This window comes from Betta splendens, chromosome 9 (genome assembly GCF_900634795.4).
Source record: "Betta splendens chromosome 9, fBetSpl5.4, whole genome shotgun sequence".
Lineage (NCBI taxonomy): Eukaryota > Metazoa > Chordata > Actinopteri > Anabantiformes > Osphronemidae > Betta > Betta splendens.
This window is the reverse complement of record NC_040889.2, coordinates 12164204-12191222: the sequence shown is the minus strand read 5'-3', so window position 1 is coordinate 12191222 and position 27019 is coordinate 12164204. Positions and strand designations below refer to the sequence as shown.

General features: G+C 44.0%; 3 protein-coding genes across 15 annotated transcripts in view; 2 read left to right on the top strand and 1 right to left on the bottom strand.

Moving 5' to 3' along the window:
- The window catches only part of syt1a (synaptotagmin Ia), a 106206-nt gene extending 100937 nt beyond the window's left edge, over positions 1–5269 (top strand). For all 13 annotated transcript variants that reach the window (XM_029162973.3, XM_055512149.1, XM_029162971.2 and 10 more), the window contains one exon: positions 1530–5269. In XM_029162973.3, coding sequence (XP_029018806.1) covers positions 1530–1736 — 207 coding nt within the window. In that variant the 3' untranslated portion in view covers positions 1737–5269. The remainder of the gene's footprint in view (positions 1–1529) is intronic.
- Positions 5270–5965: 696 nt separating this feature from the next.
- Positions 5966–8454, top strand: LOC114862533 (NADH-cytochrome b5 reductase 3). Its single transcript, XM_029162978.3, has 9 exons — positions 5966–6123; positions 6358–6483; positions 6564–6636; positions 6872–6978; positions 7054–7183; positions 7277–7360; positions 7458–7543; positions 7616–7715; positions 7799–8454. Exons 1-9 carry the CDS (start codon positions 6103–6105, stop codon positions 7969–7971), a joined length of 900 nt encoding a protein of 299 aa, XP_029018811.1. The 5' UTR covers positions 5966–6102; the 3' UTR covers positions 7972–8454.
- A 1569-nt stretch (positions 8455–10023) lies between these two features.
- Positions 10024–25677, bottom strand: LOC114862502 (liprin-beta-1-like). The gene is made up of 27 exons (XM_029162884.2): positions 25480–25677; positions 23989–24060; positions 22129–22198; positions 20428–20507; positions 18765–18970; positions 18180–18260; positions 17738–17851; positions 17529–17639; positions 16613–16705; positions 15319–15436; positions 14655–14716; positions 14512–14578; positions 14320–14438; positions 14063–14112; positions 13827–13881; positions 13553–13703; positions 13338–13473; positions 12225–12347; positions 12008–12158; positions 11824–11932; positions 11661–11749; positions 11472–11594; positions 11264–11389; positions 10999–11187; positions 10771–10917; positions 10634–10699; positions 10024–10550 (listed from the first exon to the last, which is right to left on the bottom strand). Exons 4-27 carry the CDS (start codon positions 20489–20491, stop codon positions 10356–10358), a joined length of 2745 nt encoding a protein of 914 aa, XP_029018717.1. The 5' UTR covers positions 20492–20507; positions 22129–22198; positions 23989–24060; positions 25480–25677; the 3' UTR covers positions 10024–10355.
- Between the last annotated feature and the right edge of the window lie 1342 nt (positions 25678–27019).

Genomic DNA, 27019 nt, shown 5'->3' with positions numbered 1-27019 from the left:
CTCGTAGTTTCCTCCGTAGTTTCCTCTTCCTGCCGTTTTACAGGGACTGGTTTCAGTTTAATCTGTTGATCGGTTCTATTCTTCGTCCTGTTAACGTTTACAGTAAATTGATCCCATAGAAAAATGCAATTGAGCCCCTTTTCTGAGCGGAGGCGTAGCGTTGGAGTTAAACTGGACCTTGAGGCTGTTTGTGTAATTAGTCTAAAGCTGCTAATTGTCTCGGAGCTTGTGCGAGAATTAAAAACGATGCTTTAATTGGTCGATCTCTTCAAACTAACAGAAGGTTTGTTATTGACTGAGGTTGTTTTACATCCTCGTAACAGGAATAAATAGCCGTGAAGCACAGAGTGACACAAATTATATTCACGTTGGTTTTACCTATAGGCTCCCACCTCCCGTCTGTGGTGGCACAGCTAATGAGCAGCTTCATGTCTTTGCTTGGTGAGTCACAAATGCGTTATCTAGCGTTATTTAGATCACAATTCATACACAAAGCCAACTCACGGATCTTCGGCGAGACATAAATTATGCAAAGCAGCAGCAGAGTACACGAAGCCGTAGATAAGACATCAGACAACGACACAAGGCTCGAATAAATGAATGAATAAACAGAGTAAAGTTCAGGATTTAAGCTCTACTGTAAAGTGGGTGGATAATGAAAATAAAGACGTCAAACCAGGTGAGGCTGTAACGTGTTTAAAATCCAACCTTTCTTCTCAGTCATGTCAATATTTGGGTTTTTTTTTAGATTTGCTGGTTATGAAGCTGGAGTCGGGCTCCGACGCTCCCTCCTGCCGCATTAGCGTGAACGTTCCCATTCAGAATGATGGCTTTAAAACCAAAACACAGGCTGCCTCCTGTTCGTCCTGCTGCTGAAACAAAGAACATAATTGCTTTTTTGAAATGATGAACCCTCCATTTTCAATAATGACAATTATTTGTGGCCCAATTACAGCGGAACAATGGGAGCAGCAGAACAAGACTGACCGCAACAAACGCTAATTTTATAACAGTTTGTTTCAACAGGCGATTTGAAGGTGAGCGTCCTTTTCGGAGACAACTAACCCCGAGTGACCACCCAGCAGCCGCTCCCGGCTTCATTTCACGCGGCGTTAGGCTCGGCCCGCGTGCAGGTGGCGCTGGACGCGTTTCGCTGGATCGAAACTTAATCAGGGCTCTTTGTGCGCTCGCTCCACAGAGTGACGCCCAGGTCACTCCTCTCTGAATAAACACATGCTGAGGCTGAGGCTCAGACCTCTGACTAATCAAACATTCTGCCACGTTTGGCTCTGGAAATAACTGAAGCCTGGTCGGAATCCTGATTACTGTTAATCAACATTAATTTCTGAAGAGCAGCTTTGCTGAGCCACCTATAGGAATAAACACAGGAAACATCAATATGGTTTAGATGTTAGGTTTATTGGAGGCAATTAACTGAAACTGTACAGAAGCTAACGCTGCCGTTTGAGTGAGAGTGGAGCAAACCCATCGTGCGCTGACTCGTCTTCCTCCCTCTTCTCTCTCCACAGAAAGTGCAGATTGTTATAACTGTTCTGGACTATGACAAGATCGGCAAGAACGATGCCATCGGCAAGGTCTTTGTGGGCCTCAACAGCTCGGGGACGGAGCTGCGCCACTGGTCCGACATGCTGGCCAACCCCAGGAGACCCATCGCCCAGTGGCACGTCCTGAAGCCGGAGGAGGAGGTGGACGCTCAGCTGTCCACCAAGAAATAGGCAGGGCCCTTTCAGCGCCTGCCTTGTAGTACTCTTTAGCCAGTATGTGTAAATACCTCAGTAATATATGGGTCCATCCATGTCCCACCACCTCTAACCCCCCTCTCAGCCTCTGCTTTAACACACAGTTCTAGTCGTCAAACATTTCACCATCTGCTTTCTCCGATCAGGTCCTTGATTTTCATTTGTTCCTCTCAATCAGCATTTTGTGTTCGTCCACCTTCGAGTCCTTAACTGCCCCGACCAAATGCCCCCTTTCTTTAAGCAATATGATCTGTATAGATAGCGCATGACTGAAAGAATTTATTGTACCACAGTTGTATATATAAGTATGCAGACAAAATGATTTCTAGTTTCTGTGTTTGTATGTTGTTACCCGTTTCCTAATCTGTGTATATCTCGATGTTTTTAATAAGATGTTCTATTTTAAATGATGTAAATGCAGATATAGAGGAAAGCCAATATTATATATCCCAGGATTTAAAAATTCTACCTTATTACCTTATTGCATTTCAGATTAAAAAAGAATTCCAACCTGCAAGACGCCAGTGGAAACATTCACATTGTAAAGGACGATGCCTGGCTTTAAGTTCAGCTTAGGATCATCACAGACACCAAGCTCTAAACTACAAGGCCATTAACTGCTATGGTTCTATGGGGAAATCCTACAAGCACATGATTTCTTACAACTTTTTCTACCTGGTTTTCAGTCAGAGGAGCTACAGTATCCGTTTAGGTACGTTTCATTTCTCCGCGTTTGGCCGTTTATGGCGTGAGGTCCTCAGTTTAAGGCCACCGTTCAGTGACTCCACTGTTTTCCGTCCCACACGGGGAAAACGTTGCCTCCGTACTAAAACTTCTCAACCCTTCTAAACAGACTCCAAGCGGTAGCCATTGTGTCCTTAAGCTCGTTTAACAGTGTTTTGTTAACCGCTTACTTTAACAGCCTTGTTGTTGTTGTTGGGAGCGTATTGCATTTAGTCCAGGGTCCGATCTTTGCGAGGGAGTAAAATAAAGAATCTGGACTCTGGTTTTAAGAGGACTATTTTTAGAGCAACTCAACGTCTGGACTATTTTTAGTAAACTGCATGATTTTTTTTACAATCTTTACTAAAGGCTGGGACGGGGGGAGATCTACTGACACCAGGGGAAGCTCTTCTGACACGATCCCCTTGCCTTCAATCAGAGGAGAGGGAGGAGAGCGATGTTGAACCTTGGAGTCGGAGGTGACGTTTCTAAACACTGCCATTTTCAGGGAGGTGACTCGTGTAGAGAGCTTTTCTTCATGCACACTCCCACTTGCTAGTGGTTGTAGCTTTGGTTTATTGGGAACAATGTCTTTGGCTGCACTGGTGCCCTGAATCGCAGTCTTTGCTTTGCGTTGCCTTCTCACAGTGACAATAGAGCTAGCCATGTTTTACTGCCAGTTGAACTTTTATGTGGCTGCTGTTTTGCACTGAATGTCTTTGAACTAGCTTGTCGACTCCTGCAGAGACCATTGCGCTCGGCCGTCGGCCAGCGTCGTTGCAGGTCGCCAGCAGGGGGAGCCGGAAATCCGCCTCTGCCTCGGCAGATAAACAAGTTTAGTTTTGTTGTTGGCACCAAGACGAAAGCGGAGTAACCGTAAAAGTTAATGGTCTGCGTCGGCAGATTGCTCCATCATGTCCTTTACTACGGGTCCAATTAGGAAAGGAATACGTTTTAGTCCATGAAAACCATGAAGTCTCTTATCTTGGAGGAACCTCTTGCATATACTCGATGCTAGCTTCAGGAGGACTTTCTAAATGTTTTCAATGTTATTGTGTAGTTGATAGCACTATTATGAAAAAGCTACTTGTCATTCCATAGGAGTCTGAGGACTGCTTTGTGTATCACTGTGACTGCCGTGTGTGCTTAGAGATGTAGACTTATCAGTAGGTAGCCAAACCAGTTTGTTCTGTAGTGATGTCGTAGCGTTTAACTCCATTATCCCTTCTACACGCAGTGAAAGAGAGAGAGAGAGTGAGCAAGCGTGACGTCGCCCAGCTTCACGTGACAAAAAAAATAACCAGCAAAAGTCAGGGAGCGACTTTTGGTCCAGACGTGAGTGGGGCTTCACACAGCTTTTCGTTGAGCACTGTGCAATACTTGTATGTTCATCCCATAGTGTTGAAGTGGGTGACGTTGCCTGAGAAATCGATTCTAACCCTCGAGGAGGATTCCAGCCTCGAGGGACGTTCTCTCCTTTCCACTGAGATGGTTAGGACACAGCACACGTAGATTCAGCCTGTAGGCCGGAGCCGGCACCCGTTGACCTCTGTTCGGGTTCCCTCCCTTTTCGCAGGTTCGTTTTTCTTCTTGCACACAGTTCCAGCATCAGACGTTTCAGGGAGCATTCGTTAAAAAGACCAAACCAGATTCTACGTTTAAAGATCCCCTTAAATAGCCGTGTACATATTTACCGTGTCAAAAATGTATATCTAGAATTAGTATAAAGTGACATACTATGATTCTTTAGCGCGAGCATCATCTGCATATGAAACTCATCATCCTTCTCTCATGGTCATTCCAGATTCTGTTTCCTGCCCTTTTATATTTGAGCTGAAAACTGAATGTACAGTACGGACTGTGTTGGTGTTGATTACTTTGACAGTGACATTAGATGTACTTGCACTTTTTGTTGTAAAAATGAAAATAGTCCTTTTGTTTCTATTTTTCCAACTCTTATACTTTCTTTGAGGACCAATGGAGGTGACGCCTCTCCTGTCTGCATTGCCAGCCCCTTTTATTTGTCATGTTTTACATATAGAGTCATGAATTTCAGTACAGCTTCAGATTTAATGAGAAAAAGGATTAAAGTACAAGGTAAAGGCTGTACAAACGGCCTGAGCTATTCAGCAAGAATACTAATGCATAGCGCTTGTACTAATGGAATTATCGTCTCAAAACCGAAAGAAAATCAAACTGAATTTAGACCGTAAACGTCTGAGCGTTTCAGGGAATTCAGTAATGGGCAGCATTGCAGAAACTACCAGATGTGAGGTGTGTGTGGGGGGGGTGGGGGAAACACAAAGCAAAAGCCATTACATGCACTGCAACGCAATGCTCCTCTTATTACAATTTCCTACCAAAGTATGCACGAATAATCAAATCCCTAAAAAGAAAAGCTCTGTGTGTGACAAGGAAACTGGAGATTCTCACCGATGAAAAGCCACACTAACCTTTGAAAACAAAGCTGTGTAAAGTATTAGAATCTGATGCTGTAGAAAGATCCTAGTTGCCTTTGTGTATATCAACTGCCTGCTTGAGTATTTTGTGTGTGGAAATTTTCTGTGTAATCTCGTAGAACTGTTTGGGGTGTTTTTTCCTGCCATATCGCTCGCAGTGACGGCGAGCCGCTGACGGTTATCTTTGCTGTGTATACCTTCATTTTTGACGAGGTGTTTTACAGTTTCGTTTCACTTTGTGTAGTGATTCACTCTGTGGAGTTTTCTGACTGTTGTTATATAACTTCATATACACAAATGATCAATAAAAACGTTTTTTTTCCTGTTGATACAGAAGCTTTATGTCATATTTGGCACACAGAGCAGAGTCGTGGAAAAGCAGACACAACCTCTGCTGCCATCAGCATAGTGACGCTCCTGCTCTGTTTGCAACACATCCCTGTAATGATGATGTTTGCTTCACAGAACAGGCCGCCGGTTGAACAGGCTGCTGCTGCCACCTAAAGGCTGTGCAGCAGCAGGTCCCAGTCACAGCCTCCGTCCCCTGGGCACACATCACCTTCTGCTGGTCAATATTCACCAATGTGCGCTAGGGACGAGATGCTGAGCTCACAGACGTTATTACGTGACACTGTCAGAAAATGTGGATCCAGTGCTTGTAGTGGTTTGGTTGTTGCTGCTGGAGAATTCACTTGAATTAGACAGATGCATGATAAAAGGTCAAGTGTTCTTTACAACACCGTAATTAAACAGCAGAAAGGAGCTAATCACTGCTGTTTCCTGAAAATTTAATTTCACTGAAGGAAAAGTCTCCCTACTTTGTCGCAGCGTTATTAGAGTATTTTACTTTTTAACGCATATACATTTAAGCTATTATTCTGATAGGCAACCGGAACCACCCTGCGGATGTAACAACATTTCAGCGTCCTAAAAATATGCTTTAATTATTTACATTTTTACCGTCTTTCTTGTGTATTAAGCGTATTAAACGCCGCCATAATCATCATCAAACGTGTTTGTTTCTAGTCTAAGACTTTTATTTGTAAAAGCAGACCGGATGTTGATGCGTCGACGCTCAATGACGTCGCCCACCGTTCACGGTCGCAACTGACGCGTCTGTTGGTGTTTTGTACATTGACGAGCGTCCTCCGTCAACGAACATGCTGTCTTACATCATCGGCGTAAGTAAACGTTAATGAAACGCGCCGTCATTCGCCCGTTGCCTCTCGTTGGTTTATGTAACTTTTGCGGCCGCTGCAGCTAGCGCTAGCTAAGTGCGGCGTTCTTAGGCAGCCTGCCTCGAGCCTGGCCGGGCCTGTCCACAGGAGCCTCCGTGACTCATGCCTCCCTGTAGTGGCTGAAGCCGGAGACAACGCCCTGCACAGCCAACTGAACTTAACTGACTGTCGTTGCAGCTGATTCGAGGCGGCTTTGATGGCATCGTCAACCTCATCTTCAGACTCTTCTTCTCCAAGAGGAAACCTGCCATCACCCTCCAGGACCCCAGCGTCAAGTACGCGCTGCGGCTGATAGACAAGCAGGTACGTGCTCGCAAGAGCAGCCGTTGCGTTCACGTACCCCCGTGTGGCTTTCTGTGTGTGAAACTCTCTCTGTCTGTCAGATCGTGAGTCATGACACCAGGAGGTTCCGCTTCGCGCTGCCTTCTGCTGCTCACGTCCTCGGTCTCCCCATAGGTTGGTATCACGTGGAAGCGGTTTAGATCGATTGATACAGACTTGTACATCCGTCCATCACTAGCACTGTGTACTTAACAGGCTGAGTCAGCCATGACAGCAGCTGGTTTTATTATTTGCTTGACAAGAAATAATGCAGTTTCTATATTGTGCTTTTAGCAGTAACATTAGAGATGACGAGGCTGCTGTTGGAACCAGAACCTGACTGACTGAGCTCTCTGCGTTTCCTCTGCAGGGCAGCACATCTACCTGTCTGCTCGGATCGATGGGAACCTGGTCGTGCGTCCCTACACGCCAGTGTCCAGCGACGATGACAAAGGCTATGTGGACCTGGTTGTGAAGGTACAGCTCTGAGGAATTTTTTGTGTTCAGGCGTTGTATTCTCCTTTGTCACTGTAACTGCGTTTGTCCTCACAGATTTACTTTAAAGGCGTTAACCCAAAGTTTCCTGAGGGCGGGAAGATGAGTCAGTACTTGGAGAGCCTCAAGATCAACGACACCATTGACTTCAGAGGACCCAGCGGTCTGCTGGTCTACAAGGGGAAAGGTGAACAAAGGATGACATGAAGTGCTTCTCTGGTGTCATTGAAGTTGCTTAATTAGCTTAAATTCACTCAGTATGTTGTCTTCTGCACTACAGGTGTGTTTGCCATTCAGCCTGACAAAAAGTCTCCAGCTGTGACCCAGACAGTCAGACACGTTGGCATGATTGCTGGAGGAACAGGTAGGAGAAAAATCAAGTCTCTTTTCACAAGTACTGCTTCTGTTAAGTGTCAACTTCCTCTATTTAAATATATCTAAAACTTCCATTGTTCTTTCAGGAATCACTCCCATGTTGCAGGTGATCACAGCGATGATGAAGGATCCACAGGACCGCACTGTGTGTCACCTGTTGTTTGCCAACCAGGTACATTTGAGTGGACACAGTCACATGAAGACAGTAAGCAGTGCAAACTGGTGACTTCTGATACATTCACAGACTGAGAAAGACATCCTGCTGCGTCCGGAGCTGGAGGAGATTCAGGTCAACAACCCAGACCGGTTCCATCTGTGGTTCACCCTGGACCGTGCGCCTACAGGTGACCTTCACTGATAACGCTTCATGTAGTAGTGAAGCATTTTGACCAGCAGGTGTCACTGTCTCTACACTGTTGTGTTTCAGACTGGGAGTACAGCCAAGGCTTCATCAGTGAAGATATGGTCAGAGAGCACCTGCCTCCTCCCAGCGATGACACGCTCATCGTCATGTGCGGGCCGCCACCGATGATCCAGTTCGCCTGCAACCCCAACCTGGATAAAGTGGGTCACTCCAGCAGCCACAGGTTCACCTTCTAGATGTTTAGGGTGGCGTCGCTATGTATTCTGTATTTATCCTGCAGCAGCTTTATGGACCAATTCCTTGAAAGGGATGAAGAGTGTTTAGCATTTGACGTGTGAGAAGGTGATAAAAGCCTGCTGCCGTGGCCTCGTTTGGTCTCCGTGTCAGACGTAACATTTACTGGCTGTTTTCTGAGTGCCTTAACGCTGCACAGCTTCTGTTAATATGTAACCAAAGTCACTACGAAGATTCATTTATATTCATTGATTGTTGTAGCGGATACATGTGCTGTTGAAAACAAGGCTATGAATATGTGGGTAACTGGAGTCAGACTGTTATTGCCAAAAAGAAAAAATATAGACCCACTGAATGGGACAAGAAGTTACAAATGAAACAATCAATGAGGTGAGTGGACAGTTGTAACAGTCTGACATGTGTCATGTACCACATATAAAGGAAAAGACATAGAAACACTGCTTCAATAAATATCTGATCTCGTCTTTGTTGTTTTAGACTGCTGGAGGCTCATATCACGTTTAGTAACTCTACAGTCAGCATGAAACAAAACATTACCTCATGTGCATACATTTTTTATTAATTGAATTTATGTGATTGTATGAAAAGGGAGATAAAAGTAATGAAATGAGAATTATGTTCCTGAGTTTACTCAGTCTTCCAAATGGGCAGATAACCGTGTAGCAAAATAAGGTTTGACGTGTCCGCATGAAGCGTTTCACACAGCAGAGCAGGTGATATTAAAACGTTTGAGAGCTGCATGAACACAACAGGTAAAACAGCAATAAGACCTGATATTAAGGATTTGCTTGTATTTTGCATATGGATACATTAAGGAAATTAAAAGAGATAGACAATACTAAAAATAACTAATAAATACTACATGTTGCTTTTCTGTCAGTCATGTCTCACACCACCAAGTATTTCCATCCTTATACTTAATTATCATCAGTGGCAGTGAAGCTTTTATTCTCATCACTAATAAAACAAACTGCGAAGTCCGTCCGCTGACAGCTATCCAATAAAATGACTGTCCGTTCGACAAACAACCAATAAGCTTGTTCTTCGCTCTCATTGGCCAGTGCGCAACACGTGATACGTATTCGTCAGAATTCTATGCTTCCATTAGTTCTATGCACTTTGTGTTGTGACTCGAAGCGGATGCGCTGTGAGCAACAAAGTGGAACAAAGCCAGTGTTCAGTTTTCCAAACATTTCATGTTAGCTTTAGCTGCGTCCCATTTGAACGGGAAATGAAGCTGTGGTCTGTGTCTTTTAAAGACAAGGTTTGCTGGTAAACATCCGTCACGTAGCGCTGCGCACAGCTAACAACTGGTGCTAATGCTAAAAGCGGTGAAATAAACATAAGTTGCGTTAGCAAAGTATCATCCAAATCAGCAGATCTTCAATCTACAGCACATCATCAAGTCTTTGGGCAACACTGATCCATTTAATTATTCTTAGATGTCAATGCAAAGGTCATGTCAAGGCACTTTACAAGTTAGGGTTTAACTGAACTGGAAATCATCTTTCCTATATAACAGGTCTGTACACAAATATCAGCAAACAATAGGCACAAAATAAGTAGGGATGTACCGTTCATAACTAAACAACTGCTGTACTGTGGTTTACCTGTGAAATTAATATTAATACTATTACTAGTGTTAAGGTATGTGCACACTCATACAAACATACATATACATATATCATATACATACACATAAACATAACTATGACGTGTTTGTGAGTGGTTTGCCACACCCCAAAAAAACCAAGATTCTAGTACTTGTAGACTACTTGTATTTTTTAAGGTAGAATCGAATGGAACACTTATACTGTCCTAGAATTGGGGGACCCGGTTCATAGCAAGTGTCTTATAAAGCGAGTCTTACATGTGGTAGGAGAGGGGAATTTTGCAAGTTAGGATCAATAGTTTGTTGTCCTAGTCGAATCAATAAAGAGGAGGAAAGCAAAGATGAGAACGATAAGAGCAGCGACGAGGCATTCATGGACACACTTTCTGATAAAAGAATGATGTTATCAACATCGGTTAAATGTAGTTCAAATTTTATTGACAAAAATTTAAAAAAACAAACAATAAAATCATTAGTATGTGACAGGACAGGTCATATTTCAGCAAGTGTGTCTCTTTACGGAATCCGTAAAGACACTGTTCCATTCTCCCATGAGGCGAGTGCACACCCAACAGTCTAACATATGTCAAGTACCACATAAAGGAAAAGACAGCGTAATGATAAAACATGCTAATAGAAAACATTAAGGCACTAAATGCACAGCTTCAATAAATATAAGATCACATCTTTGGTTATGTCTTATACTGTTGGCACGTTTGTATTTTCCCACAGAACTTTGGGACTTTCAGCTTCTCAGATGTCGGAGTCTTGGATTTCTCCTGCATCGATGTACGAGTCTTGAACAGCGGTGCATGTGAAATCCGAGTCTTGGATTTCACATGCACCGATGTTCGAGTCTTGGATTTCACATGCGCCTATGTTCGAGTCTTGGAGTTCACAAGCACTGGCGTTCATCTCCCGAAACAAGCCGTCCTCCTTCAGCATGCTCTGAAACGCAGACCGTCTGAGATGAGACCGCATCCATACAAGTGACATACCTTGTGTTTTAAGGCAGAAATTGTGCGTCTCACCGTCAGATTGTTGATTCCGTCAGAAAACACCCCTATCTGCCTGACCGTGCCCTCGGAGTCCTCCATCTGTTATAAATGACACAGTTGGTACATGATTTGCCCAGAACCATGAGCAGCCCTCCACTGCTGACTCATACCTGCTCCAGCTGCTCCAGGCTGTCTTCATAGAGGAGGACCTGCCGGAAGCTACTGCTCTTGGGCATTTCCATGTTCATAGGACAGATGTACTCCTCGCCATCTTCCGGCCGTTTCTTCCTCAGGGTGCCAAACGACACGCGTCTGGGCTGCAGCAGAGGAGAGGCTCACTCAACAACCCACCACATCAAACAACAGACCCTGATGCGACCACTTCTTTCAGCTCCTACCTTGACCTTGGCAGTGGCGGTGAGGATGCTGTAGTCCGGGTTTTCCAGACAGTCCTGTTTGAGCTGTTGAGCCTCTGAGCCAATCAGGAGATGGAAGTGTGTGGCCAGGTGACGCCTCAGCAGGGTTTTGCTGGGGGGGATGTTGAGCAGGAGGGCGAGAGCCTCTACGTTGAAGCGTGGCTCCAGCACCTTGAGCAGACACAGATGCTACAGGTTCAGCATCGGTCGTGTACGGCAGTTCACAGCACATGCTCCTGATCCTCACCATCAATCCTCCGTGAACCCCACTGCCCCTCAGGTTTGGGGCATATTCAGCCAAATCCACAGATCGGAGCCACTCCATCACTCTGTGGTTGGTCCACTGAGCAATCTCTGCTGGTGTGACATTGCTCTGCAGAGAGAGAAGCCAGCAGACGAGTTTAATACCTCAACAAAGCCATGAAATGTACAGGCTGTGGCTTCTGGTGCGATACCTCATCAGAAGGCCGTCGGCGGAGGCAGCTGGGCTCGTAGCGGTTGAGGCGGAGGACCTGAATAGCCCTCTTAATGCTGAGGTGATGCAGAACACTGCCCACCTTCAGAGACAGCAGGTCATCCTGGAAAACCATCAAAGTGAGACAAACGCCAAGTGTTATCAGCGACCGTCATCACGTCTCACTCACCACTGTCATGTAGTGAAGCATGCGCCCATCAACACGAGCCTCGTCAAAGTGGCTTTTGTACTGCGGGAGGCCGATGTCGTCCAGCCACCCTGCAAAGGAACAACACGTCATGTGTAAGAGTCAGCAGTGATGCAGCTGTGTCGGATGTGGTCACATCACTCACTGGTCACCCAGTTGTGGTCCAGTTCGCACTTCAGGTCGTAATCTGAGCAGAGAGCCTGCAGAGCCAGCTGTAGCTTCTTCCTGTGGAGGGGGTGCTTCATGCTCAGCTCCTGTAGAGGACATGACTGTTTATTCACCAACTGTTCTGACATCAGAACGTGGGATTGCGGTGAATTAAAAAACACCTTCTCCAGATCATGTTGTGACGCCCGCAGCAACGTTTGTCCTGATGTGATCCAGTTGTGGCACTGAGCGGTGTACAAGCCGAGGCCCTGCTCATGCAGCCACGCACACACCTCATCTTTACCCCACTGAGAGAAGGGGATGTCAGCAGAGCTGCACACATGCAGAGGATTATTCACGGTCCCAGTTACAACACGTATCACAGGGTCAAACACCTACGTCTGTTTGGATTCATGTGACCAGCCGAGTCGAGGACCAGCCGTGGCCCTGACTCCACCCCTCTTGAACTCCCCCTCAGCGGTGTCGTTGAGGTTGAAGGAGGTAGAATGACTCCTCTTCAGCCTGCAGGAGGAAATACTGCTGAATGAATGCTCTTTGCTACTGTTGGGGCAGTAAACACCTGAGAGCAGGGGTATTCAACTAAAATTTAAAAATAAGTCCGGTTATGCTATTTACTGTGATATATAAAGTAGCCTGCATGTAATCAATACTTGACTGTTGAATCAAATCAGTACAATTCAAAAACCTTTTGTCAAATTTATTGTCATTTAACATTGAAATGAGCATATTTTTACAATGTTATCTAATTTATGATAAAAGCAGGGCTGCTTTTCAAAATAAGCAAGAATAAAACTGTTCTGTTAAATAAAACTGTTACAAATAAAGTGACTCAACTACGAATAAAATATAGGAAGTCAAAAAAAATTAACTTTTTGACTCAAGTCAAATTTAACAGGATATTTTTTACCTAACAATTGAACACTTTTAGAGGTTATTCCCCTCATATTTAACTCCCCCACTTTGTTGCTCAGTGAGAAAATTGAGCTCTAGCTAGAATTTTAAACCTGGGCTTGAATGAAGTCAGGGTCATACACATGGGAGGTGTTTATATGACGACAATATTTCTTCATTGTGGAGAAAGCTGCCTAGCAGTTGTGTATGGAGCCAAACATGGTCAAGATGTACAGAGCTAATTTTTATAGATCCGTGAAAGCTGTCTCGCCCCTCTCTGTATCTTCCCGTGTTTTTGCTAGCTACATGCCGTCTTTATTAATTCCCTTACAACCTCAAACCTTCTCTCATATGCCGATACTGAGTCGCAAAATTTACCACCTGTGATCCACAGAATCTTTCGGCTAGGTGAAGACACATGGGATTGCTCAATTTGCATTCAATTGGCCAATGCATTCTCACATCCACAAAATAACTACTGTAAATCTGCTAGATTTAGAATCAAAGCTTTCGGTTTGGTCTGTAGCTCTGGGTCTGTATGGGACAGCTTCTGGGTCCGGACCAGGGTCCGCCTGTTAGTGACCGCTGTGATAGTGTTACCTGCCAAAGAATCTCCTAAAGCCTTTGGACTTCTTCTTTGCTTCCGGTGACGATGGCAGAGCAGCGGCATCCTTTGCTTTTCGTGGAGGAGCACCAGCCAAGTCCAGGTGTTCTGTGCCTTTAGGATCCGTTTCAGCTGTAGAAACAGAACATCCCCCGTCAGCACTCCCTGACAGAGCAGCAGTGAACGTTCTGTAACATTTAACCACACTCACCCAGGTTGGGGGCGCTGCCCGTCTGTTTGACTCCGCGCAGCTTGAAGAAGCCGCGTCCAAACGAAGCACGAGCTTTCTTGGTCCCAAAACTTTCACTGCTGATGTTTGTTTTAGCAGGAGAGGAGGTAGCAGGTCTTGCTTTGCTTCTGGCCTGTAACAAACACAATGAAAAAGAAGCAACTGCACAATACATGTCATTCTCTCCTCCAACCACTAGGTGGTGGCCTGGAGCTGCATGCTGCACATGCTCAATCAGAACATCATGTTCTCTTACCTGGTTGGCGCTGCCCGCTTTGGGGGAGCTGCTCAATTGTGGGACATCACAGGAGCTGAAACAGTCATAATGTTAATGACTTAATGTCTAGACAACAAATGCTTTTAGGAAACGTCTGAACATGACGCTGTGGCCAGATATCAGATGACTCCCAAAGTCTGTCTAGTCCACCCACGAGACAAGATTTCACTAACAGACAATTATTAGATATGAAACTCAAGACAAGCCCGTTTTACCTCTCTGCTGTCTGCAGCTCTCGTTCCCTGATCAGCTCTTTTGTTTCAGACTGAGACAAGAGGAGAACATTATTTGAACAGATTTTCCCAGCAGCAGATCATTTATTATGCTCAACAGATATTATTCCAAACAGAGGCTCTGAATTCCTGAGCAACTTTCAGAGTGGGAGGCAAAGCCAATAGTGTTTTCTTCTGAAGGAAGTCCAGCGTGGGGGTTCATCCTGTGTGAGGACTGTTTTGACAAAGGTTTTGTTTACCTCACCCGACCTCCTTCCTGCCTCCCCCTTCGGCACCCGGACGACCAGATCCACCTCCATAGCTACAGGAACCAGAGGATCATCTGTGATCTGGTCATAGTTGTCTTCCTTCAGCTTGTCTGAGAGAGTACAGACAGTCAGCAACACTATGACAATGACAATGTAAGTGATCACGCAGACACACAGACTGACCTTTGACCTGCTCCTGCACCCTCTTGCACTTTGTAAGTGACTCCTCCAGCTCTTTGATCCTTTGCTCCTGTAGAGAGAAGTGGCGTTACAGCTCATTCATACAATCAGAGATGCTGCTCAGCTGTGGCCATGTCATCCGGTACCTTTTCATCGTTGGCCGATGTCAGCGTGTCCAACGCCCTCTTCATATGCAACATTTCTGTATCTAGAGGAAGAGCAGGTGTTATGCTTCAACTCCCTGCAGCTCCTGACACATACAGACTAAACTAGGAGCACATTTACAGCTCACAAGCTTTACCAAAATGAGAAGCCGCTTTGACAGTGATTGTAATGGATGCCGATGGTTAGAAGATGATTTCATTACAACTTTCACATATTTTACAATCCACAGTACTCAGGTGTCTCAGTTTAAATGCTTTACTGATAAGTATCACTATGTAATGTAGCTCAAGGAAAGCCAGTACAGGGGAAAGTGTTCTGAAGCCCCAGCAAATACGCACTCTGGCCACAGTCTCAGTCTTTGTTCCTTTACAGTCAGATTGAAGACAAAACAATAACCAGCAGGACTTTAGTCATACAGTGTGTCTACACAGTATTAGAAAGGTTCGCCTTTGTATGAAGACATTCCTCCATCAGTGAATCAGATAAGGGCAGTGAGCTGGGGGAGGAACAGTCAGATACGTTTGGTATGAAGCCTACAGATAAACTAGACCAGACTGCACTGTAGTTTAAACCCCTGAAGCTGCTGCAAGGAGATCTGCTGTTTAGCCTAATCCTCATCAACGTGACAATAAATAAAGAGCCCACCTCTCTCCCCTCCCTCCGCTCTGTGGAGGCTCTCCACCCTCAGCCTGCCATTGTCCCTCAGCCTCTTCAGCTCCACCTCCCGCTCCTCCAACCGTCTCTGCAGGAGCTGTAGCTCCTCCTACGACAGTGGATAAAGTCAGACGTAATCATCATCTATTGAGGAGCTTTTACAAACTATACCTTTTACACACCAACAAACACAACCAGTACATGATATGATTAACTATTAAATGATAAATATCAGAGGTTTTATTCCCTTGTGTGGCTCCAAAGTCTCTATGGTAAAACCAAACAGATACTGGCTTCTACCTTTATTTTGTGTTTAGAGCAACTTTAATGACTGTTAGTCAAAAACTTTTGTTTTTCATGTCATTTCTAAATCAGCCAGACATTACACGTCCCACCACTGCTCATGTTTTTTTTTTTAACTGATGGCTCAAGAGCCAAAGAGGCTCTTATGCCCCATGAGACCTACATTTCTTCTGATTTGATGTGTTGCTGTATTGTACCTCACAACTTTAAGCCTCTGGATAAAACAAACATCCATCTGCCTTTAATTAATGTCTTGTTTTAGCTGAAAATACTCTCCAGATGACATCAACTAGACGGGTTTCCCAGTTTAGATGTTGTCATCTGGAGTTCATAGTATTTGGAGACAGACGATGAACTGAAAGCTGCTCGTTTTTTCTGTACAGTAGTAAAAGGACTAGGTCACAGTAGAGCCCCTCTTCATAGAAAACAGTGGCGTGCCCTTCAAAATAATCAGTCAGTGTTCAATACCAACAGGCTTCTCATGCTCAGTTCTACAAATGATGTGTGGGAAAAAAAGTGTTTAACTGAAGTCTTCAAAAGGTGCATCACACTACAAATGTGTAAAAATAAAACACTTACTGGAAGTTAATGGTTGGACTGACTAGCTTAAAGGCGGTTAGTAGAGCTGACCAGTACTGGTGGAAGCACTTACAGGGGTGTGTTGCAAGGCAGGAAAACAGTGTGCAGCAGTGGAGGAGGAGCAGGTTTAGAGGATCTTAAGGGCCAGAAAAGAGAAGAATACAGTTCACCTCATCTCCTGTGAACCGCTCAGGGTTTCGCTTTGGACGCTTGACAGATTAGCATGTTGCAGAAAGACATTACAAACCAGAGGAGAGATAGAGAAGGGGGGGCCAAAGGAGAGAAAAGGCAATGATGAGGGTCCACAGGGAGAAATTGCAAGGTTTCAAACCAATAACGATGCATTTCAGAACACAGAATTCATCGAGTCGTTTGGTCATATCCATCGACTCTGCACACTCACTTTGGAAGCTTTGAGCTGTTTCTCACACTGGAGTCTTTCATTCTCTATATCAGTCACCCTGAACCGCAGGTCTGCTACTTCCTGATAAAAGCCCTGGGGAGGAGAAGAAAACTTCCATTACCCTCAACCAGAAACCTGCACAAGGAAACTTTACAAGAGCTGCGTGGGAGAGAATTTCATGCCAAAGTCATCAATTATTATTTTCCAGTCTCAGTCCTGAGTGAAGCGTCGTGTTCAGGCACTGTGAACCAGCTTTTATCCCAGTCCTGCTTCAGTTCTGGCAGGGTGTTTGGGTTAACCGCCCACCGTAGTCCTCATGTGTCTAAGTATACAACTGCTAAACTGTCCAAAATGTGCTCATTGGCTCTGCTTTGTAGACACAATGGCCGTCCATCCGTCTGTCCACCCTGGAGGAGGGGTCCCTCCTCTTGGGCTTCCTGACGTGTTTTCCAGTTTCATCTTCAATTTAAATATGTTTGGGTTTTTGCTTTTGCTTCAACCCCTGAAATCCTGTGAAGCTCAGCTTCCATCACAACAATAGTTTAGTCAGTGACTAAGTAAACTGAGATAAGTAAAATAAAAGTAAATGGATCCAGTTGCAGATATCTTCATGTATTCTTCTTTGTTCGCTGTAAGCTGGTGTATAGAAGCTAAATCCTGCAGGCTTTGCCCCCAAAGCAGATAGTTATGGGTGTAGTTCTGGAAGAAAACAGCTGCTGGAGCTTAAAGTGTGTTCAAGCACCTTCAATAGAAGTTCACCCAGCACAGTATGACAGATCCTGGTGCTTCAGTCAAGTGAGACAGACCTTTCTGACCTTAAAACAATGGCTGGGTGTCTGCCAAGATCCAGTGTAACATCAAATAACACAAAGCAGGGGAGCATCTCTCCATTTCAATTACACAGGAAGGGAGTCACCTCGGTGTCCCTGTGGTCGCGTTCTACAGCACTCAGCTTCAGTTTCAGACTGGACACCTCCGTCATCAGCTCCAGCTTTTGGGTCTCTAGTGCCGTTCTGTTCACAAGCTCCTGTGAAGAAAGTCGGAAAAGATTAAATAACCAAAGATTGTAGCCTTTGACATATCAGGAAAAACTTCCTTCCCATCAGCCCAGTCACATGTTTCTACCTGTTGAAGGAGCTCCTCAGTAGCATTTAGTTTCTCCCGATGATGCTCAAGACAAGTATCTAGGTCACGAATCTTTTCACCTTGCACCTCCACCTGGTCTGTTAGAACGCTGACCTAAACAAGGATTAGAGGCCGACAGTAAATACTAAAAGGTCAATTGTATAAATATTATTTCAATCTATTTTGCATTCTAAGTAATTTGAAACAAATTGATTCAACTGAAATATTCAGACCTAATGATGCGCTTACCATAAACACTCGAAGATCTTTTAGAGTCATATTTCAAACTGTTTCCAAAAATCAAATCATTCTTAACTCAACTGAATAATCTAAAAATATAGCATAAACAACTGCCACAAACAGACCCTCTAATGACACAACAGGGGCGAAGCACAATACCACTTAATTGCCTGCTCCTTTATATTTGCTTTCTCTCACACACCTGAAGAATCAGACACTCTTTCTCGCTCTCCAGTCGTGCCAGACGTTCCTGGTAAATTGCTTCTGAGCTGTGGCCGTTGTTCTGAAATCGTACACAATCATGTTGCTTTGTTAGGTGTAAATCTTCAAACGATTATTTAAGCCAAAGAGACCAGGACAGCTGTCAAACAAGGGGCGAGCTGAGCCGTTCTCATTGAATGTACAACTTAAAAAAGGTGGAACTGTATAAACTAATTACTTTACGTGGTTTCCCTTTTTTTCCCCAGGTACATGTTATTTATAAATTTAAAGAAACCTTTCCTTCCCAATATGACACATGAACTCGAAGAAAAACCTTCACTGAGACGATAAAAGGTTAACAGATGGAAACTCTGAGCAGCACGGCCCCTATAGAAACTACATCATTTACTGAGCACGTCATGGCAACATTTTTACATCAACAGCGTTGTGCTATATATAAACACAGATCTCAAGATGAAAAGCAGATAGAGCATAAGTCATACTATGCAAAGGCACTGACCCCGTCCTCACACAACTGTGCTATTCTGAACATTTCATGAACAACATGTTTCAAACAGGTTTGTACCAGTCGTCCCTGCAGCCACTCTGCCAGCCCCTCGGCGGTCGAATCAGGGATCTGACATCGCAGGTTGTCCCTTTCCTCATTGTCCATGAGCTCCAGTGCTCCCCGCAGGTCCTCCAGCAGATGCAGCACCCGCAGGCCACCCAGGAAGGGCGAAGTGGGCGACTGGCAGTCAAAGAGCCCATTGGAATAATCCATGGCCTTGGAGCCTGGGGAGGTGGAAAAGAACAGAGCTCAGAGCTGACTGAGACAAACAACTAATCAGCACAGAAGTGACGTTGTGGGACTCGTTAGAGTGTGAGTGAAGCACACTGATTGTGGCTTATAAGTAAAGAGAAAATCAGCAAGACTTTTGGTGTTGATCTATGGGTGTGGTTGTGTTCATCGTTAGTTCACAAACAGAGCAGAGCCAGGATTAGATTAGTCTGTGTACACCCAAAGGCAAAAGTAGGCATCTCTGTCTGCACACAGTTTGATTCTCAAATCAGAAAACAATCACTAGAGCATAAATATTACAACTACATTTAAAATGGATGTTAATGTAATTATTACAACTGTTTTATTATATCACATGGCCTTGGGATGTAGGAATAAAGATCCTTTAACAGAAGGTAGAGGGAAGTTAATGTCATTCACAGCTGTTTGAGACTGGGACCAGGAACCATGAAGTCGCCATTTAAAAATGGGCTGAGGACCGTCATCTCTATTTCATTAAGGCAGTTTATGCAATGAATTTAATGAAGTCACTTTAATTAAAGAACCACTTCAAGTCAAGTAGATGATGTTTCCAAGTAGCTCAGTGTTTAACCTCACTGCCGCTCATGCAAATGTTTAAAAACCTACTAAATAAATGGATGACACCGACGTTAGGCAAGTTTTTACAGGGTTTACCATGAGTACCATCAAACTCACATGACACAGTTGCAGCAAATAATCACATCGATTCTTCAATATTTGTGGAAATCAAATTTTACGTTTGCCTTTGAAACAAATGCAACTGTGTGCTGACTGTAGTCATGATGTTTCAATCATGTGCTTCCGACCACAGCAGCGTCTGTGACAGTTTTAAATGTCAGACATAATGAAGATGTCCAAAGAAAGAACAAATTAAATTAATACCCAAACAGTCATGGCCTCCCCTCAACAGCGAGGGAAGGGGCACAACAGTGGCTGTGGTTTCTGAGGAAGGTCATGTGATCAGCCACCACGCTCCCATTGGAAAGGTCAGCGCTATAATTACACACACATCAGCGGAAAACCAGGGGATGAAACGAAGGAAAGCCTGCTCTGCTCATCTGCAGCGTGGCCAAACTTTCCCAAGCAGCAGTTTGTATTCCAAACTCTCAGAGCTTGAATAATCATTAGTTTCCATCACCACAGGGACAATGGAAACACTCTTTAATTCCTCATGGCAGGGGAATGTAGCAGACAAAGAAGCACTGGTCTAGAAGCACAGTTTCAGCTTTGTGCCAGACTATGAATGTGAAATCAGACGGAATACGTCTAAGTGCAGGTAGGACTGGAAAGAGAGGGACTCTAACTGTCCACTCCATGTTTACTCTCGGCCTGCCAGCCAATTTAATGGCTTCCAGATGTGGCTTAGACGCCATACCTACTTAAAAGCACTGTGGTCAGGTCTTAAAGCCCAAGTGTACAGTGTGGCTACCTGCTATGATCCCGTCCATTTGCTCCAAGGCTGCTGCCAACATTTCACTGGCATCGGACATCATCTTCTGTTCAGGGAATCTGAAGGAGAAAAGAATGAGTGATCAGAGACAATGATCAAAAGCGTTGAGAGGAAAGTACAATCAGGTTACGGACAGAGCCACACAATGAATGTTTGCATCAAAAGTACTGTATTTATGGGAGCTATGAAGCACAGAAAGGCACGAATCATTTATCAGACCAAGCCAGACACTTATCTGTTTGAAGTATGACTGTCTTCCTCAGATACAGTTTTACTCCACGGGCCTAGATTTTTAACATTTCCATAACAAAATACAACAGTATTATCACTAATCCTGTTATGACACAAGTGCTCAATTGTTCCTTTTCAAATGGCTTCTGCATCAAATTAACCCTGCAGTCTTTGCTGCTTGAGCAGGCCTCATTTCCGGCAGTCACGAGTGCTCATGGGCAGGATTCCATCTGGAATAATGGCACTATTCTCCTGGGGGTATCGGGCCTCGTAGCGCTGGCATGCAAGACGTCTCTCACTTTCATCACAACTTGGACAGTATCCCTACGACCCATGAATTACATTTGGTAAAAGCACGTAGCACGCATCTCTTATAGGCACCGATCAGTTACCACTTCAGACTAAATCAGATTTGAAGGAGTCCAGACAGTTTGTGTAGAGAAGTCTATAAAGACCGACATCAACACACTGGCTCTGCTTGTTGAAACGTGTCATGACAGGGTCTGGGGCTGCAAGGCTTCATTTCTTTCCACTGTGGTCACAGTGACGAGGAGCATCAAGAGTGTAATAAAACAAATGGCCTAAACGAGAACTGGGGGCTGGTGTCTGCTGTTTACAGAAGGGGCCTTAAAGCCTCGAATCTCAGCTACACAGAAGGTGCTTCAAGTTTCTCTCCAAACACAGCGCACACTGCAGAATGTTTGGACTGCTCGAACATAGGATTGAGACAGATTATTAGAAAACACACACACACACACACAAAAAAAAAAAAAAAAAAAAAAAAAAAAAAAAAAAAAAGATTTTTACAGTTCCCAGAGGAGTTAAGGGGGAGGAGTACTACAGATACACATTTTACTAATACATTTCCCTCCCCAGGTATTTCCGGAGACTGATGGAAAACCATCCATCATTTATCAAGGTGAAAGCTGTGTTTTGTCAGCTGCTTGTTTTACGCTGTGGGAGAAACTTCCAGCTTGTCCCAATTCCCTAAAAAGGGTTAGTTTTTTGTTGACAATCTAAATATTTCTCTCTCTCTGACTATATGAATACTGAGCACAATAAATGGCTTGATGCAACAGACAACATGTGTCCATGTGTAAAGAAGAAAATGTTTAAATTTAAGCTCGTGGATTTTAATACAGCTTAATATAGCTCAGAATACCAGAGTTGATTTGGCTTTGACTGGGAGAGGACCAAGTTCAGCTCATTTTATTTTAGAGTGAGTTTCAGGGAAAACAACCCTTTGGGGAACTGAAACATTTATTCCCAAACCAGAGGTCACCCTCTAACTAAACCCTGAGAGAAAGAAGCCCACAGAAGAAGAAGCCATGCAGAGTCATGATGACTGATAACACCACAGAACTGCACACATTCCTGAGCAGGTTCACGGTGGAGAAAACCAAACACCAACGCATGGTACCGACATCCCCGCTGACCTTTGTGACTCACCTCCTTTGAGTGCTCACACTAAATTCTGCAGATACCTCCTTCAGTCACAGACCAAGACACTCAAAGTGGCCTGTTAAAGCAAATAAAGAACATTAACTTTCAATAAAAAAGCCTCAATGTGGAATAGTTTGCTTCTTCAGTGGTTTCTCACAGCCACAGTTAAATAGAAGCCCCATGAACATTTGGATTTACTTGGCTGTCCAGTCCAGCAGAGAGACATCCAACAGACTGCTGCAGCCACAACAGTTACACAAATAAACATGACTTTTTATCCACAATATTAAAATTTATGTACTAGCGTCCTGTATCATTCTCTGGTGTAATGCTTATAAAAATCTCTTAAATCTTCCAACAGCAATTTCCTTCTGTATCTCCTAGAACGAGCTTGGGACAGACTCTGAAGGAGTGCGCAAGTGATTTATATAGTACTTTTAACTTAAATGCTCAAAACTATCCTCTGATAAACATATTCAAGCAGGTTTGTGACAACATGCAAATTGATATAATAAATTATATAAGTAGTAGTTCCTGCAAATAGACCTATCACAGTTTCAGTGTATTGTATGTAAAACTTGCTTTAAACAGTCTAATTATAAACCATATTAAAAACAGAAGCTATGAGACACCAGAGTATCAAACGTCTGTTTTCTGAAGCTGCAGGGCCTTTTTAACATCGACCAGATGGAGAGAAGAGGATATAAAGCGGCACCCTGCACTCAAAGCCAAAATAGGCTGATATTACTTGACCCTATGCTGAGTGGCTTCCAAATCAGACACAAGATCACAAGCCTCCATCGATGTCTCATACAGTCCTGTTCCAGCTGTGACACAGATGTGCGTTAGGAATCAGAGCACTGATAGCAGCAGGATTAGTTCTGGTGCAGTAACAGAATTAGTAGTAGCAATTGTTGCAGCTTTAGGAACCATGCCTTCTCCAGATTAGCCTGCCTACTGTGAGCCTCAAGCTCTACCCTAAACAATGCTGTCGTCTCTGCATGATCTCAGTGGTGATCTAACAGATTTCCATAAATAGTTTTTATGCAAATCACACTGTAACACCCATTATCATCACCTTAACCAACAGAGACAGACGCTCCATGCGTCTGTACTGACTTCTAAAATACCGACCTTGAGTGTTTCCTTTTTAATAAAGTGATATTTGAGCCTTTACTTAAAAGGCAGCTTTCAAATTTCCTGTAGTGCAAGTAATATAACAAAGTCGCAGACGCCTATAGCACTTGTGTTTTCATTTCTAAACCTGTAGCAGAGAAATGAACCATTTTTAGTTGCGTTTACAGACGATATCAACATGTATTTTAAAAAGGTTCTCACACTGCATGCTCTTATATAACATGGCTTTCTTCTGGGCCGCTCAACTAGTAAATAAATCTAATTTAATTATTGTGATAATCAACAACAGCATTTCATGTGGTGGTATTTAAGAACAGCAGTTGGTCTTAGCTGTTAAGTTTACAAATGTCTGTTTTTGTTTGAGTTTTCACTCAAACTACTTCGGAAAAGTGTCTGGAAGCAGAACCAGAAGAGTTTGACCTTTACTTGAGAAATGACTCAAAATCTCAAATCATTTTACTGCAGCTGTGACAATAAGAGCAGTTACTGACGTAGGATGGACATGAAGAGTAGCACAGGGTGCCTGGAATCCAAACTCCAGTCAAGCTGCCTGCCTTTGTTTGCATTTCTACCTGAAACATGGTTTAGATGACTTTTAGTCTGGGCTGCTGCGAGGTCAGACTGTTTGACAGAGACGACAGCCCAGACTTCAAACTGGTGCTTTGTTGCTTAGTGCGGGAGCTGCACTTAGACTTAGCACAAACAACTCATTGTCTTTTGGAGACTCACATGGTAGCTAATGATCCCAAGTCTTCGCAGTTCCTCCACGTGGCCCTGACTATGTCACAGTCAGAATTCGCTCTGTAGGGAGAAAAAAAAAACAAAGAGGATGGAGGAACTGAGTAATAAGAGACCCCAGCAAGCCAAGAAATGCCTCTCTTTGCTTTAGCTACTAAGGATTTAGAAAAGACAAGCCCTTAAGTCCAATTTCTTATTAAAATGATAAATGCTAAAGCTGCTGAAAACACAGGATCAAATAAATGATTAAAATACTGCAGCTATAAATGAGCCTCTACCATCAATGTAACCATAAATAAGACGGAAACAGAGGCATCCCCACGTGCAGGAAGACCTTCACTCCCCCATCAGGAAGCATTTCCTGGCAGAGTCTGGACAAATGTCTTCCTCTTTGTCCTTTCCCTACAAAGCACACTGGCGTTTCAACCTTCCTCAAATTAAGAAGGAATTTCAGCAGCTCTTATATGAAGCTAAGTCTTCAATCATGATGCTGTCAGGCAGCTGTTTTGGATTTGGTTACTGTAAAATTTTAATTTAATTTCAGAAATGTGTAAACATCCCAGTATATCATATGTCTAAGTGTCACCTCCCTTCTTTCATAATTCACCACCACAAGAATACTGTGCCAGGAATGAAAGGAATGCAGATGTTAAAGATGTTAAAGGAAAAAAAGGTGACTGAGACGGAGAAGCCACAGCCGCGTTTCTGGAGTTGAGGATGAAGAAAAATAAACTAAAAACCAGAAATAGTCATGAGAGCTCATCCACGAACTGCTAAAACAAACCAGCTCCAACATTAGACTTCTCCTCTTACCTGAATAAGAAAAACTAATGCTTTCCAAGCAAGGAATGGAGGACTCTATTAAGCCTTCCAAATTATCACGAGCAGTGGGGCAGGTTTATAGCCTATAGTCTACACCAGAACAGCCTCTCATTAGCTGTGCAACTGTGGCAGTGGGATACAAATATGGTCATTGTCAGACAGAAATAAAACCTGTGTTATGTTTTCAGATCATTGCCTGGAAACGAGGCTTTGTCAGGCGTACGCACGTCTGAGGGCTGCCAGCAGGTCATGCAGGAGCCAGGCTTTTCCTGAGCTCCACGGACGTCGACCCAAACAAGAGCTGCAGCAGCCTGAGAAGCGAGGCGGCGCAGGCTCGGTTCTAGCCCGGTGCTGGAGCTCCTGACCCTCCAGCTGCCAGTGATTCATTGAGTTAACCTCAGTTAATGTTACCGACCTACACACAAAGCGAGCAGCGAAATGCATTCATTGTACGTGAAAAAGAAGTACTTATCATAAAAAGTTTGTAGGATGTAGCGTTAATCAGCTCCTACATCCTACAACGGAGTACAAGTCAATTAACGCTAATGAGTTATGCTAACAGCAGTTTAGCTAACGCAGCGTCCCGCCGAACAAACAAACAGTTAGAAACGACGTTAATTCTGCTTTGGACACAACAAAAAAAAACTTGGCTCAACTCACAGTTTGCGACCAAACTCGAGGCTTCGCTCTCCTTCGCTCTCCTTCGGTCGGTCGGCGCTGCGGCCGCTCTTCAGCCGAGCGTCATGGTGGTCAGTCTGCCCACTGAGCTGCTCCGTGGACTGGACCCCGCTTCTCAGGCCAACTTACCAAAGCCGCACGAGCCGCGTCACCCGCCAAACGGCCACGGGGGAGCCGGAAGTGCCGCCTTCACAATAAAACGCAACGAACGTTAGGGTTTTAGCAACAAAATTGAAAAAGTGAAATTGTCCTAATTTTTTAAGGTCATTTATCGTTTAACTCATTACCTTTATGTACCAATCAGTGCACTGCACATGGCACCTATACAGGAAAACATCATCTGACTTATATCATATGACAAACATCGTGTGATCTGATCTACTTCTCTGAAATGATTTGATTACTTTGAACCTCTTGTTGCTGTAAGAGGCCAATGTGTGGCACAAAATCACATTAAACTTAGTTAAAATCAAAGCCTCGTTCTTTGTTGCAAAGGTCATATTCATTTTCATCTCAGAATGAATCACCTGTTATCAAAAACGTGTGCTGTTATTCCCTAGGAGAGATTTTCTCTCAGGTTGAGACAAACAGACTTGACCAGCAGGGGGCGATAGAGCTGTTCTCCACAGAGAGGAACATCTTTAGTAATAGTATATAAAAAAGTATATGACTTCCATGACACAAATGCATCTGAGCCCGTGATTCAAGTGCACAGCCACAGCCGGCAGTTTAGGACAGTGACATTTAAAGTGTAGGGAGCAGCCTGATCATTTCCATTGTCATGCCTGACATTTTAGACACATTAGTACGTGTGAGCATTTAGCTCCGTTTCAGCTGCAGTCTTACTCCAAATGTTCACAGTGGAAGTGAGGTGGGAATGAAGCTGAATCAGAGGATTAGTCAAGCGTAAAAGGCCTAAAAGAGGCTCAGAGGGTACAGAAATATAAATGACTTCGTCCTGGTGCCTTTCCTACATGCTACTGTACCTGCATCTGTGTGGAACTCATTGACATCCTATTGGGTAAAGTGTTATGAGACCAGGTACTGTAACAATAGGGATAACTCCCAGACAGGTTTTGTACTTTTGGTGTTTTGGTGGCCTGTACCCAGTCATCTGTGTGGGCCCAACTTTTCTAGATGCGATAGTTCCACCCTATGAATTCTGGTTGATCTTATGACACGGTGTGATCAAGCTTTTCAATCAGATCCTCATCCCAAAGCTGAATTTTAGGATTCTCACTAGACTCCAGTCCTGGTTGGCAATCCAGCACTAAACTGGTCCTGATCCTTTCAAGCTTGAACGTTGAGTCATTTTTCTGTAGAAACGTTTTGCCAAAATCCAGTAGCTTCTTCAGTCTGAGGAAGCTTTTTTAAAATGAAATTAAATAAATTAAACACATTTATCCCCAAGTGAGATTATTGATCCCGCAGTGGTGAACTTGCTGGAATAGTTATGTGAACAAAGGAATAGGGGTAGTGAGTAGATGTGAACTCTCAGCTCCTCCTCCACCGTTTCCTGGAA